The 15367-nt window shown below is 39.0% G+C and overlaps 1 protein-coding gene across 1 annotated transcript in view; it reads right to left on the bottom strand.

The window, feature by feature from the left end:
• Window positions 1-1890: 1890 nt before the first annotated feature.
• The window catches only part of FRZB (frizzled related protein), a 32669-nt gene continuing 19192 nt past the window's right edge, over window positions 1891-15367 (bottom strand). Inside the window, exons 3-6 of the mRNA XM_008687230.2 lie at window positions 10951-11016; window positions 6931-7135; window positions 6491-6554; window positions 1891-3121 (exon numbers count right to left, since the gene is read on the bottom strand). Of these exons, the coding sequence (XP_008685452.1) occupies window positions 3005-3121; window positions 6491-6554; window positions 6931-7135; window positions 10951-11016 (452 nt within the window). The 3' untranslated portion in view covers window positions 1891-3004. The remainder of the gene's footprint in view (window positions 3122-6490; window positions 6555-6930; window positions 7136-10950; window positions 11017-15367) is intronic.

Genomic DNA, 15367 nt, shown 5'->3' with positions numbered 1-15367 from the left:
TAGCGAGTAATTTCTTGCAGAAGGCAGTAAGTAGTGCTATTTACTCACAGTGATTGTAATTTTTGTATTTGCCTGAGTAATACAGAACAGATGTGGAAAGCCATGGACTTGTCCCACCCCACCCCCACATGCTCCGCGCAACATATGGCACTGAATCAGATTACACTCTACATGTGACCCAGTAAAATACTCACGTATCTGCGAAGAGAATCCATATTTGCTGTTATTTTCATTTGTGCTAGTCTATTCAGCACGCACCTAACATTTTGGTGATGTTACTGGGCTGGGGAAATTAAAATCCTGAAGGTGAACAAAATTTTTCAAAGAAATTTTAACTCTGTAGATCTCAAGGTTACCAACGAGGGTGCATATAGATTAAATTTTTAGTGGCTTTGAAAGTGAGTGCCTGTCAGAAAAGCCCGTACGGAGGCACTAATGAGATACCTTTGTATTATGGCAATTGCGAAGTAGAAATGACTTTGCCGTCTGATGAAAAACACGACCGTCATGATGAAAATCATGTTATCTCCCCAAAGAGGCCTACGCATAATTTATTAATGAAGATATTGCAACAATCAAACAGAAATACCAAAAGCACTTTATTCATGGACCTCAGACCGTTGGAAACTTTGGCTGACGGAGCTTCACACGGATGAGCAAACTCAAACATTACCAGCATAGATCACTAAAGGAAAGGTGGCAAAGAACACAGCTGAACCCAAAAATGGAGGGCTCTTTTGTTTTTAAATTGTATATGTTCTGAGCATAAATTGTGTCACCTCTCTACACAGAAGCTAATTATTACCACCACCACTACCTCCCAGCCCTGAAAAAATACTGCAGAGTCTGGACACATCTGTGTCTTTCATTGTACATCAAAATATTTCATCACTAAAAATTCCTCTTACTGTGGGGGGCGCCTGAGTGGCTCTGTTGGTTATGCAACCGACTCTTGATTTTGGCTCAGGTCGTAATCTTGGGGGCTTGAGATGGAGCCCCCTGTCCAGCTCCACGCTGGGCATGGAGCCTGCTGAAGAGTCTCTCTTTTCCTCTCCCTCTGCCCCTCCCCCATTCGCTCTCACTCTCCCTCTCTCAAATAATGTCTTACTATGCTTTGGAAGAGATGATGACATTTCGTGGATTTGAGAAGCCGATTCTTCTCCATCTCCCACGGTCCATTCTTGCCCTTCTGCCCACAGTGAGCATGAAAGACGCATGACAGAAACAGGACAATGAGGAAGCACAGCTTTGCAGTCCTCAGTCCTTGAAGCTCCAGTTGGGGCATCCACACCACGATGAGAGATCCCAAGGTGCGCTTCTTCCCTTGTGCCACTTCACGACAATCCCGTGACACTTCCCTTTTTGAGGCTATGAAAGTAGCATCTAGAAAGAGATGCACCTGCCCCCCCAATTTGAGAATAAAGCCCAAAGGGCAGGTGGCCAAATGATCTGGTAGGAACCATCCGGCAACTCGAAAGAGCTTGCAGTCTTCACGGAGGCAAAGGTGGGAACTCGTCTGGGATTCCAGAAACTGTTGGGGCTTAGGCATCAGCCAGAAAGTCGGGATGTTCTCTTGCTTTCAAAAGGGAGAATTTAAAGGAATTATTTGCTATTTGGGGAAACGTTTGTTCCAGAATGAATTTCACTCTGGCATGATTGCCCTTGTAGAAGGAGGCACAGCACCCTTTTGCTTCATAAATGTTTTATTTTCAGCATATGATAGCTTAGAAATTTGGTTCTGCTAATATCAACTATGTAAATTGAAGGGAAGAACCCGGCTGGAGGAAAGGAGGAAGGAAAAGGATCACTTGATCCTCCTCCCGTGGGGACACTGCAGCTTGGCCAGTGAGACTGCATTTGGTTCACAAGTCAGAAAAACCTCTCTCCTGACAACCGGAATTCCTTTTATTAGGCATATTTTACTGAGCATTAAACAGCACAAATCCAAATGATAAAGTACAGGCCTGTAATTCAGTTCGGCCTGGGTGTGAGTGCACACACGCACACACACGCACGCACACGCACACCCTCGCACCTTTTACCATCCCACAAGCAACAGCATTTTATAGAGCTATGTATCTTTCAAAACTACCACCCTGGCGCATATGCACACATACCTCCTTTCCCTGGTCAATGCAGCAAGATTTATTTTAAAAGATGGAAAAAAAAGACCTTACACCAATGGGTTTATTGAAAGGGAAGCAAATGTAACAGAGCTACACTGATAACAGCAGATGTCTCGTTATAATTCACTTCCATATGCTGATTAATATATTCACAAACAAACCAAATGTATTGCCCAAAGAAGAATGCTACTGTTTGCACCCCAACAGCCTCTGGTTTCAGCGGTGCTTCTCAGTCAGGCGGAATGTTCCTTCCCCAGCTCCTTGCACTATTTATTTTGCTTCCTGCCAATCTTGCAAATAATTTATCTTGTGTGTCGTTTCCTCGTAAATACTTCCTGGTGCTTGATTGCTTTGCCTGTGTGGCATTTGATTTCAAACTGCCATTTTACCTTTATAAACATTCAGAACTTTTAAGCTTGAGGAGAATGCCCGAAAGGCATGTGAAAACGAGGCAATTGTGGTTAGATGAGCACACTATGCTTTACGGCATGTCTAGCTTTCAGTGGATACCAGAAAGCTCTCTTTGCATCCAATATTGCGTTCCCAATCTGGGTGCAGAACAGCAAATTAACATTTACTCCAGCAAAGAGGCCCTGGTATCAACATGTTTAATTTATTATTATTGCAAAGAACAGTTTTCCCAGGATTAGTGAAACAGCATACATATATTTAAGGATCTGCACTCAGACCACAAAAAACAAGGAGGGAGGGGGAGGGAAGAGAAAAACAACAAGAGAGAAAATAGAAGTAATATCAGTTACCACATGATTTTTGTGGTAAAAAATAGAATATGGCGTGCAATAGTGCAATTTTCCTCTGCTGGTCCAGCAATGCAAGTCTTAATAGGAAGTCCACCGATGTTCTCTGCATTTCAGGAGTTAGTTGCGTGCTTGCCGGGGGGTGGAGTTCCTGCCAGACTTCTGACTCTGAGTGGAATCACTGTGGCTAGAATCACTTTTATTCAGTTCAAGGTGACGGACCTTCATATCCCAGCGCTGTGAAATTTAAAACAGAAAATGCTCACGGGCACATATCACCAGGGTCATCATTTCTATTATTCTAACAACTTAGTAAGACCACAAAGTCAGACCTCAAAAGCATTTTCCAAAAGTATCAAATTTTGTTATCCTGGGATGCTATATGGGCATAATTCTCTGGTTATAAAAAAGTATAACATTTTGTTATCTGATAATGCTATACGGACATAATTCTCTGATCATAGAAAGCACGAAATTGGCCACCTAGAATATGTCAGTAATGTTTTCATAGCAAACCTTAAACTTAAAATTTCCATGTCAAATGGTGACAAAAATATCTATCCAAATCCGCGGGTGTTTCCGGAGGTAACATGCACAAGGCTGGCACTCCACGGTGATTGACAATGGAAGATTTACACACAGAATTTGAAGGGCTATTTTTCATCGTCTTCTCTGTTGACACATCAGAACATAGCCTTTTAAAACATACCTGATTTAAGCAGTGAAAAAATGGAAATTTGGGGGGCAAATGGGATCTCTTAAAAATATATTTCCAAGTAATCTCTACCAAGTGCAACAATCACAACAGACAAGGTTCTGCACTCAAAGATTTACAAAGCAGACATTACCAATGTTTCTGATAACGACAATCAAGTTCACTAATATTTCATATTAACAATGCCAAGAGGGTATACATGTAAAATAATAAATTAAAAGGAAGTTATATTTTGGGTATTATAGGTAGTGAGTAAGGACTACAGCAGTACTTCTCAAATTTCAATAAACATAGAAATAACCTGGAGATACTGTTAAAATTGCAGATTCTCAGTCAGTAGGTCTGGGACGGAGCCCAAGATTTTCATACCTAGCAAGCTCCCTGGTGATGCCAGTGTTGCTGGTCCAGAGACCACACTTTGAGCAGCAAGGAGCTAAGGTCAGACGGCCCAAGTCCGAATTCTAATTCCATCAGTTACTGTGCAAAGTTTCTTGAACTTATTAAACCTCATTTTCATCATTAACACTTGGAATTAATAATAAAATATACTTATAAGGCTGTTCTGAAGATTAACAAATAAAAAATACATAAAGGGCTTAGTACATAATAAATTATCACTTTTTAATTACTGCAAAGAATTCTTCATTTTAGCATACCTTACTCCCCGATCTTACTGTTTTTCTTATTTAAAAAATCGTCTGATTCTCAGCTGCCCAGGGCAGACCAATTTTTTTTTTTTTTTAACAACCTGCTATATCAGAGACTTAGGCAAACAACCATTTGTATGGCAAAGCCATAAGAAGGTCTTTATTTATTTCTTATTCTATTCACTGAGCAAAAAGAAAAAAAAAAAGATCAGCTAAAAAGGGCAACTCTTATTTGGGGAAAAAAAAACAAAAACCAGTATCCTCCATAAAGCTCTTTTTCACATCCTCAAATTGACAGGAAAACTAAAGTAAGCATCTCAATAATTCTAGCCAAAAGAGATTTTCTACCCAAGATCTTCAGCCATGAGTATCTGCATATGAATTAAAAATTGTTCACATTATTGGCTTAATTCTTCCCTTTAGCATGTTTAAATCCAGACTGAGAGTATAAAGGATTTCACAGTAACTCTGTGAGTCCCCTGTAGAAAGCAATGGAAAATATGTTTGCCTAAGAAATAGGATAAACAAGCCATGTGTCCTGGGCTTTACATGATGGCCATTGTTTTGGTACCAAAAGAGAAGCAGCAAGCCTCGTTACATGCTTTGCAGCAGGGATGTTGAAAGCTCTTCCAACTGGTACAGGAATTTAGGACAAATTCCTGTTCTGCATTAGCAAGCAGAAAACCAAATTAAAAGGACAGTAAGAGATTCCAACTTCCTGAAGAGCCACTTTTTAATAAACGCAAAGTAATTGAAAAGAGATACAAATAGAGAATTCCCACAAGTCTGAACTTGAAATGCATCTCACTTTTGACAAATATACTGAGAAAAAAAGAACTTACCAAAGGGTAGTTTCTCCCTGCAAAATAATGCCCTTTACATTTTTGTAGGTCACTTAAACTCAAATGTGTCTGCTGTGTCAAGTGCCAGATGTAGAAGATAAACTGCCCAGGGGTGTTTAACTTACCCTGTAAATATTTCCCAAGCCTTCAAACTCACAGAAGGAAGGGGATGTATTATGTTTGGTACAATTCCCACTCTTTCTTTCTTCCTTCTTGCCCTCTGCACGTGCGTGCACACGCACGCACACACACACACACACACGCACACCCTTTTCAATTCTTTGCCATTTTTGCATACATTCCTTTTTTTGAAACAGATTTGCTTAGTATAGTAAGAAGAAATGAAACCTTCTAACTTTCTATAATAAGGTCATTTACTGTGATTTTTTTAAATGCATCAATTCCAGAATCTAAGAATCATTGGCTTAAAAATAAAGCTCCATTACTGCTCTAAGGACCTGATTTGGTCAGATCTCTTACACACAGATGAATGTGGCTGCATCTTGTACAGAGGAATTGGTGTCTATGAATTGGGACAACATTGGCCGTTTCCTACCCATCATTTATTCTTTCCTTCTTCTTTGACTCACAGAACTGCAATTTGTCCAAGGAAGTGATACGTCCAGCTAAAAAACTGCATTTTCCAGCTTCTCTTGCAGCTAGGGATGGATAGGAGACTAAAACCTAAGTATAAATTGCCAGATGGGGCCCTTGGAAACTCCTTTTTACCTCCCTTATTTTCTCCCTGAGATACAGGTGTAATGCTGAGGGTGGGCAGCCATCTTGTGACCTCCAGGTGAACATGAGCATGGAAGCAATACCCTTAAAAATGGCAGAACAGGAAGCTAGGAGGAGCCTGGAGCCCTAATGATAATGTGGAGCCACCCAACCAGGACTGGACTAACCATAGCCAGATTTCTCATTGCGAGAAGTGAGGCAACTATGGTTAAATCTCTGCTACAATTACAGAGAATTCACTTTTTTTTTTTTTTAAGATTTTATTTATTCATTTGACATAGAGACTGCCAGCGAGAGAGGGTACACAAGCAGGGGGAGTGGGAGAGGAAGAAGCAGGCTCCCAGTGGAGGAACTGATGTGGGGCTCAATCCCACAACACGGGGATCACGCCCTGAGCCAAAGGCAGATGCTTAACGACTAAGCCACCCAGGCGCCCCAAGAATTCACTCTTTAAATTGACATTAAAAACAAATTCCCGTCCTTAGAATTTGAGACACAAACACAGACACAGACACACACACACACACACACACATACATACACACACATCTCAGGTTTAAGTATGTCTCATGCTCTTAAGGGTAACTCTTTCGTTTAAATGACAAATGGCTGGTTTTCTACTTTTATTTTTGTGTATCACTTTGAACATAAAATACAGGCTTACCTTAACTTTTTTACCAAGTCGATCCTTCCATTTCTCAGCAATAGAACCTTCCACCAACAGTAATCTGTATTTTTTAAAGAAGCAACCATTTTTGAAAAATTAAAACATATTACCGAAAAACACAAGGAATCATTGTCAAAAAAGATTTATTATTTATTCTAGAGTAGGACAGCCAAGTTTTAGAACAGTAAATCTGACAATTTGGGAGTCATGGACTCCCTTAAGAAGAAATGATGTTATGATCCCTCTCCCCCAGAAAAAGCACACCCACAAATTGCACACATACACTTTTCTACCCACTACATGATATTATGGGACCCAACTGAAACCTATCTATAAGCCCCTAGAAGTTAGAGAGAGCCCCAGGTAAGAACCCCAGAGTAAGAGGTCTAGAGAAATGCAATAAAGAAAGGATAGAAACAGCAGTTATTCTGAATTACCTGGAGCGTTCCTCATCTTCATAGCCCATGATGATATATTCCTCGTTAACATTAAGCGGAGGACACAGGCAGCCAGAGCTGGTGTAAAGGTTAATGGTGTCCCGTGGAATGTTTACCAGAGAAGCCTTTAGAATCTCCTTCACCTCAACTACTACAGTCACATCATGGCACTTGGTCTTTACTTCTTTAACTTTAGCCCGAATGACTGGATAAAAGAAAATAAAGCTGATGTGGTCATATGATACACAATAGATACCCCACTCAAAAAAGACAAGTAGGCCCCTTTCTAGTCAATTTATAAAAGTCAACCCGATATTTTTGCCTTAGATCGTAGTGAATGACACACTACACAACACACCTGCCCCCTTTACTGTTCAGCCCTGATCCCCTTCCAATTCACATACACATAGATATTTGTGTGTGTGTGCATACGTGTGTACATGTATTTCATTGTGAGAAATCTACTTCGATAATCAAAGGTTGAGGGAATCAGATGTGATTTTCCTCCAGTATTTTATTTTGAATGTGTACATACATGCTTTCAGTTGCTGCCAACAGGAATTTATATTAATTTCACTCTATGTAAAGACCTGGTATTTAATATGCTTTCTTTCTTTCTATCAGATCTATTAATAGATTTTCTGAAGAGTTGGGGCCTCTACAGTGTTTCAAAGTCCTGTTCTAGAGTGTTCCCCAGCTGCTCCTGCCATCTTTCCACCTTGCTCATCTTAGGGACTGTTCAGACGCCAGCTCCTTTCTTCCCTCGTTTCGGTACAGATTATCATTTATATTCTCCTGTAGGTATGCTACGTTTTCTTCTTGAATAAGAACGGCTACCCTGAGACCATGTTTCTTCCATGTGTTCTGCAGCCAGACCGCCCAACATCCCCTCCCCTCCTGCGCTATGGAACATGGTCTACTATGTTCGTTGCATGATGTACTTCTTTCAACGGAAATACTGGCCCCCAATATAACTCACAAAAGCCAGCTTCGCTTCTCAGTATTAAGATGAACTGCCTTAAAGTAACCAATTCAGCTGCAAAGTCAAAGTGTTTGACTCAGAATCTACAAACTACAGTTCTGCTTCTAATCTGTATATTCTGTCCTCTGGAAGAGCCAAATGTTTTAGATTCCTCCTTCTGATAAATGAGCTTGTCCTTTTTTTTTCTCTCTCTCTTAAGGAGAGGTTTGAAAAAGCCTGCAAAGAAGTAAAAATGTCAATTAGCAAGAAGCCAGCGGCTTTTGGCCCAGCTCCCTAGTCCAATATCCAGGGACGTTACACAGAGGAAGACACAACGGATCCAAACGAATCCACTTTTTGAAAGCCTTTTAGCACGTATCTGCAAACCACTTTCGTCTGAGTCCCTTCCCATGGCCTTTAGGGTCTTTTGGACTACAAAAGAATAGAAAGAAGTAACCCATGCAAATACAAAGCCAGCTAATAAACCGTTCCTCCTATCAATGCCCCAACTTCATAGAGAGACATTCAATAACACTCCACCAGGTAGGACATGTGGATGATAGAAATTAAGCTGCTGGTTCTAAAAACTTTAGGACAGAACCTCATGTTTGCTCCACAAGTATTTCAATTTCCAGAGAAAGTATAAGGACTACCGTTAATGGAACAGAACTACCAGCTGTCCCTGTTTGGTGCGACTTGTGAGCCAAAGAATCCCTTCTTCGTGTTCTCTCAAGTCTGTATTTTAACAAAAAATAAGATTGCCCTTTTTGAAATGTCATTTGGGAGATTCGGATGATAAATCGACAAGCCCGGCTAGCAGACATTTTTCTGTGTCCTGGTTTATGTAAATGTGCTTCAGAGCCTCCATCAGCTCTTAGAGATTAGCAAACTGCAACCGTTCTCAACCTAATGATTTATTTACCCAGTGTGGCTATTTTCATTAGAAATTTTTAGCACATGTACCCACTCCAAAATAAATATCTCTCTACAAGACTTACTTTATTATTCAAGTAATTTTGTTAAAGCTCAAGAGCTTTTACTGAATTAATCTGAATGAAGCCGAGGTTGTCTGAATTATCATTTACTCCCACCCCCACTTTGTTTTCTGACACCGGCAGAGACTACTGATAAAAATCAACATATTTTAGAATTAAAATTGCGTTTTCCTTTCGGAGTTCTTCCTTCTATTTAATCATTCCGGTGCCTGCCTTCGCCCAAAGAAGCTCTAAGGAGGCTGCAGACACATGGAAATGCTTCATCTATGGGCAAGCTGGTTACTGTTTGGCTATGAGGAAGAAATGATCTCCTTCCCGTTAATTGTGACCCGTATTCCATTTTACCTTATGATATTCACTTGGACTCATAACCACTAGCATTTTAATTTTTAACCAAAATAGCAGCACCAACCGTCACAGCACTAAGAAAGTGAGATAAAGTAAAAATTGATAATAAGTAAAATAAATACAAAGTCAACTGAATTTCCTTGAAATAACATTTTTACTATGCTTTTGTTTTTAGTATAACTATACTTAAAAGTTCACGTAACATTTTTCAGTCTCAAAAAACCTAATCTCCTAAAAATCAAGACCTCTATTTCCCTGTGAGTTTTCACATCAGTTTTTAGAGGAATGGGTTCTCAGATGAGCAGCCAGGCATTTAACTCCTCAGAAAAACATGACCTTTCAACCTTGGAAAGTGCATCAACCACTGGCTAAGAGAAATTAGATTCCTCTTAAGATGAGTAGTAAGCAAAAAATAAAAATTGATTCCATTGAAGAAAGACTTGGGAAACTAGTACATTTATTTCAAAGAGATTTATTACACTGAAAATTTTCTACTTTATACCTTGTAATACACAGTATTTTCATAGATATCAAAGATTAGTCTTACAGAGTCTTACCAATTTCTCTCCTCCTGATTCCCAACAGCTTAGAAATAGAAATAAATCTGTGCTATATGTCCTCTGTCCTCTAAAATAAGGCACATAAATTCAATGATAAAATTCTCATTTTAATAAAATAGTTTCCTTTAAACTCTATTTAATTGTCATGTTTTTATTCATTGACTCAGCATCAACAATCTTCTTCAGAGATAGTCACACAAACTTCATTAATCTCATAGATGCTAGGAAAAAAATCACAATAAAATGGCTATGGATTACAGCAAATGTTGATTTGTCCTTTATTTTATCAGCTGGAAAACTCTAACTGAGCTTTCCAAATATAATAGTACTTGCTATCTGTGACTCTCAAGCATGCCAGTACCCAAAAGTACATTCTAAATGATTTAAGAAAGGACAATCTGGGTTCAATAATCACTGATAAAATTAGCATAATAATACATCTCATGGGGCAGCTGAGAAAACTGTAAGAGCAAGTGTATAGGAACCACTCAGCCCAGTACCTGGTACAGAGACAGGAGGATTTTCCTCCCTAAGTCTGTCGGCTACATTTGGAGTGGTGGTTCTTCAATGAATATTTTAACAGAATGTCACTTTTCTTGGTCAAGCTAGACAAAAAAACATTTCCTTAATTGAATACTAACAACTTCTGTGAGTGCTACCTTCCAACTCTGTCAACGTGTTCCATGAGATAGACTGCTTGGAGAAACCAAGCTGCACTCTATTACCCGTCAGTCCCTGAGGCATCAAAGTACTCCTCTGTTGACCCCAGCAAAGTGGACTTTGAAGCACAACTGAAAACCCACACAGCTCCAGACATTCAGGCTCAAACCCTCCTTACCCTCTCAGAAAAGGAAGAGTTCCTCTCATCTCGTTTGAAACGCAGTTCTGGGTACTTACCTAATTACATGGTTTCAACATGGCAGCAATGCCGCCTGAGATGCTGCAAAATCAAGCATGTGTTAAGAAAAAAGAACAAAAGAGTTTTGCCCATGGGACATTTTAATTGTTTGGGAGGAACAGGGGACTTGTGCTTAAAAGTTGTCCTTGTTTGGTTTTAAGCCTTATTTTTAAACTGCTCTACGAATTCTCACACACACACACACACACCCCTTTCTTAGCACAGCAGTTGATAGGTCAATCATGAAGTTATCCTTACCATAGTTGTAATTGTTTCGGAAATAGATCTTCTGTGTAGCTCGAATAGGCTTACATTTGCAGCGTTCTGAAAAATACAACATTTTAGCTATAAGCAAAAATTCAACATGAGCTTTCTTTTATTCGTTCACATTTGTTGGTAAGATTCGACCCAAATTTGGTGGTGAGGAGGCTCTTCGCAATTCTATGTGTCTGATCTCTTTCTCCTGGGACCACTTTCATGTTCATTCTACTTACCTAGCCTCTTATTTAATGTCAATATGCTCATAAGCTCTTACTCTTCCACAAACCACCCAAATCCTGAGGAAACCCTGCTCACCACCACGCATGAAGAGAGCATGAACCCCAAATCCTGAAAGAAGCATGTTTCGTGCCTATGGAAGTAGAATCAAGGGCTACTGAGAGGCAATTGGCTGCTTATGATCAGGTAACTGGTTTACCTCTGTGGGGTACCGCCGGCTTCATATATGCCTTACAGATTACATGACACGTTTCCAAATCCTAGTTCCTGATCTAAAAGCAACTCAATGGGATAAGCAGGTATGATTACAACTCAGGGAACTTAGTAAAGTTCTTAAGAGGAGCCATGAGTCCCATCTAGAGGCCAAATAACTGCTATTTAACTCAATGGTATTTTTATGCTTATTAGAAGAAATTACTATTTGAAATGAGAACTTCCATGTTTTTCAAATCTGGTGAGTAGTGACAAGAATACATTTTATATATAAGACAAGTATATGTAATGAAAGTTTGAATTGTCTCAAAATGTTTCAAATAGAGGATAAATCACTTCACATCTTGGAAAGTGGATTACTATATTGTTTATAGATTACTTAGCTAACAAATATATGTCACATATGCATTGTAACCATGATAAGTTGTTAGTCATTAAAGTCAATCTAAAAATAGAAAATAATACACAATTCTCTCAGGAAGCATTTTAGTCTGTACAAAGATTTCTCTAAGCCGTGTTCCTGAGAAAGCTTCATTGAAGATAAATGGCATCAGTTTATGCTTTGACACAGAAAAAAGAAAAAAAGAGTACATCAATCACAGAAAGAAAGTCAATAGAAGTATTTTGTTTTAGAAATGTTTTACGTTAGCATAGACCAATAAAAGGCAGAAGCTTTTAATGAACAGCTGATGTTTTCTTTTTTTTTTTTTTTAAGATTTTATTTATTTATTTGACAGAGAGAGACAGCCAGCAAGAGAGGGAACACAAGCAAGGGGGAGTGGGAGAGGAAGAAGCAGGCTCCCAGGGGAGGAGCCTGATGTGGGGCTCCATTCCAAAATGCCGGGATCACGCCCTGAGCCGAAGGCAGACGCTTAACAACTGAGCCACCCAGGCGCCCCCAGCCGATGTTTTCTAATCAAAATAAATGTTACTTCCAGTTGAACTTATGGATAACATGCTGTAAAGTAGCAGTCCCAAGAATAGTAGCAGGCACCCTTCCTAGCAGCTTTTAAGTTCTAGAAATCACCATTAATGGGGATAGGTGCTATTCTACAAAGCAGTGACAACAACATTATTCTCATCCATAAGAGAGGTGAGGATTTTCTCATACTACCAGCACTTCCCTTGTTCTGCAGATAATTTTTAACACACAATTTCTGTGGAATAAAGATCTCAAATCAATAAATTATGGGTAATTTCAGTGTTGGTTGCTATTCTGAAGACGTCCACTCCAATAACATTCTTACCCACAAAACATTTATATTCCTATTTGTCAAAAAAAGGAAAGTTATCTAGTTCTATTGTTAGTTGCTTTATTTTGTACTGAAATGTTACAAATTTTTTAAGGAGATATTCCTGTTTTGCTGAAATATAGTTGACACAGAATGTTACATTAGTTGCAGGTGTACAACACAGTAATAAGTCTATACAGTATGCCATGCTCACCAAAGGTGTGGCTACCATCTGTCACCACACATCACTATTAGAATACCATTGACCATATTCCCTATGCTGTGCCTCTTATCCCTGTGACTTATTCGTCCCATAACTGGAAGCCAGTACCTCTCTCTCCCCTTCATCCACTTTGCCCATCTTGCCCCTCCCATCCTCTCTGGCAATAACCAGTTTGCTATCTATATTTATGGACCCATTTCTGTTTTTGTTTGTTCATTTGTTTTGATTTTTAGATTCCACATATAAGTGAAATCATACGGTATTTGTTTTTCTTGGTGTGACTTATTGTACTTGGCATAATACCCTCTAGGTCCACCAATCTGGTCACAAATAGCAAGATCTCATTCTTTTTTTGACTGAGTAATATTCCGGGGTGTGTGTGTGTGTGTGTGTGTGTGTGTGTGTGTGTGTGTGTGTGTGTGCGCGTGCGCCACATCTTTATTCATTCATCTATCAATGGACACTTAGGTTGCCTCTTATTTGGCTGTTATGAATAATGCTGCAATAAACAAAGGGGTGCATATATCTTTTTGAATTAGTGCATTTGTTTTCTCTGGGTAAATATCCAGTAATAGAATTACTGGATCATACGGTGTTTCTATTTTTAATTTTTTTTTTAAAGTAAGCTCTACGCCCAATGTGGGGCTTGAACTTGCAACCCTGAGATCAGGAGTTGCATACTATATTGACTAAGCCAGCCACGTGCCCCTCTATTTTTAATTTTTTGAGGAGCCTGCATACTATTTTCCACAGTGGCTACACCAATTTACATTCCCGCGACCAGTTCACGAGCGTTCCTTTTCAAGGAGAGATATTCTTGAGATGAGACCTTTTCTGAAGAAGTAGCTGCTATAGCCTTTGATTTACAAATTCTTCTCTCCCACATACACAGAGGGATTTGTGTCTTTCTATCATTTAAAAATAGATATTTCTCAAACATAATGCATGTAGATAAATTATCTACATATTTGTAATTCTTTAGAAATGTGCTCACATTCTAACAATAATTCTTGGCAAAACTATACCATCACTGGATTGAGTCTAATAGCATGTTACCATACAACGTTGCTTGAAGCATAAACAAATAGATTCCATAACCTTCCCAAGCACCGATTTTTCAAAAATTATATCATTAAGTGATTTAGGAAGATTTCAAGTAGGAATTTACATAACTATATACACACAACTACATATACATAGCTAGATCATTTCCTAACACCAAAGAGCAAAGCAATTACATTCTTGGGACTAGATTTGATTCACCTACGTCGCACTTATCTCTGCTAGCCTCAGGGGTGGCAGAGCCACACCATAAATGTGACCCTTGCCATGCTTCAGTCCCTAGCTCTTGCTAAAAACAAACATCTGGCTAGTTGAAGTAATTAGTAGCTCACTAAAATAACAGAATAAAAGGAGAAGTGGAAATTTATATCTACAAGGCTCAAATCTGGACACTTCTTTTCACTTATCGATGCTAACTCAAGCCAAATACATTCGTATCAGAGTGTAGTCATGAAAACTATATCTTAGATGGATTCTTCTTCTTCTAAAGTACATTTGCTCACATCTACATACATATCCCCAAAAGCCCAAAAACTGGGAATTCGCAAAGAAGCATGGAGGGATATCGTACATGCATTATTCATTATGGTTTTTGTACCTGCCACCCTAAATCAGATTGGAACGGCCTCTTTTTTTCCTTCTTCTTCTATAAAGAGTTGATTTCTCAGAATTTATGGAGCTAGTAATATTATCATCATTTCTACTTTAATTTGCTAGTAATTGCGCCAGTAGTCTTCCTTTCCCAGCTTCCCAATTGCACAAGGTTTTTAAATTTTGGTTTCTACAGTGGCAAAATAAAATCTATTATTTACTGAGCTTTGCACAAAAACCGTTAGATATTGATTTGCATGCATTCTACTGTTGAGAAGAAAAGGTTGTAAAGGAACTGCTTTGGCATTTTTATCTAAAGAAAAAAAGTACATGAACAAGTTAAAGGACCTGGCTGCAACGAGATAAGTGACAAAGAATTCTTCAACCATGGGGAAGGTTTTGTATTAACAATACATTTGCCTCAACATCTAGGATCGAACATAACAAAATAGCGTGGCGTGCTGCATCCCACAAGCATCCACGGGCCTCCATCAGCAAACCACCTTTGGCAGCTCTCCCTCACATTTTTGCTTGGTTCTCTCCGGCACTCTCCTAGAATCAATGATTTCCTACATCTCTGCTAATGAAACTGAAGACTGTTTATTATCCTTGTACAAACATGAGTATATCACCCTCATACAAACAGTTTCAAAATTAACATGCTTGAGCTCCACAGAATCCGGTTTGCAACTCAGAGGAGATGCCCCCATGTACTTCTCAACAATGAGGCTTCTTATAAATATAATTCAGAGAGGAAAGTAATCACATCCTTCTTTATTCAAATTTTCATTCATAAAAACGGCCCCATTTATCGAAAACACGTAATGATAATAGTATTTTTAAAGACTCATATGGT

Source organism: Ursus maritimus, unplaced genomic scaffold, assembly GCF_017311325.1.
Source record: "Ursus maritimus isolate PB19 unplaced genomic scaffold, ASM1731132v1 scaffold_1, whole genome shotgun sequence".
Taxonomy (NCBI): Eukaryota; Metazoa; Chordata; class Mammalia; order Carnivora; family Ursidae; genus Ursus; species Ursus maritimus.
The sequence above is the reverse complement of the archived record's forward strand: the minus strand, read 5'-3'. Positions and strand labels throughout refer to the sequence as shown.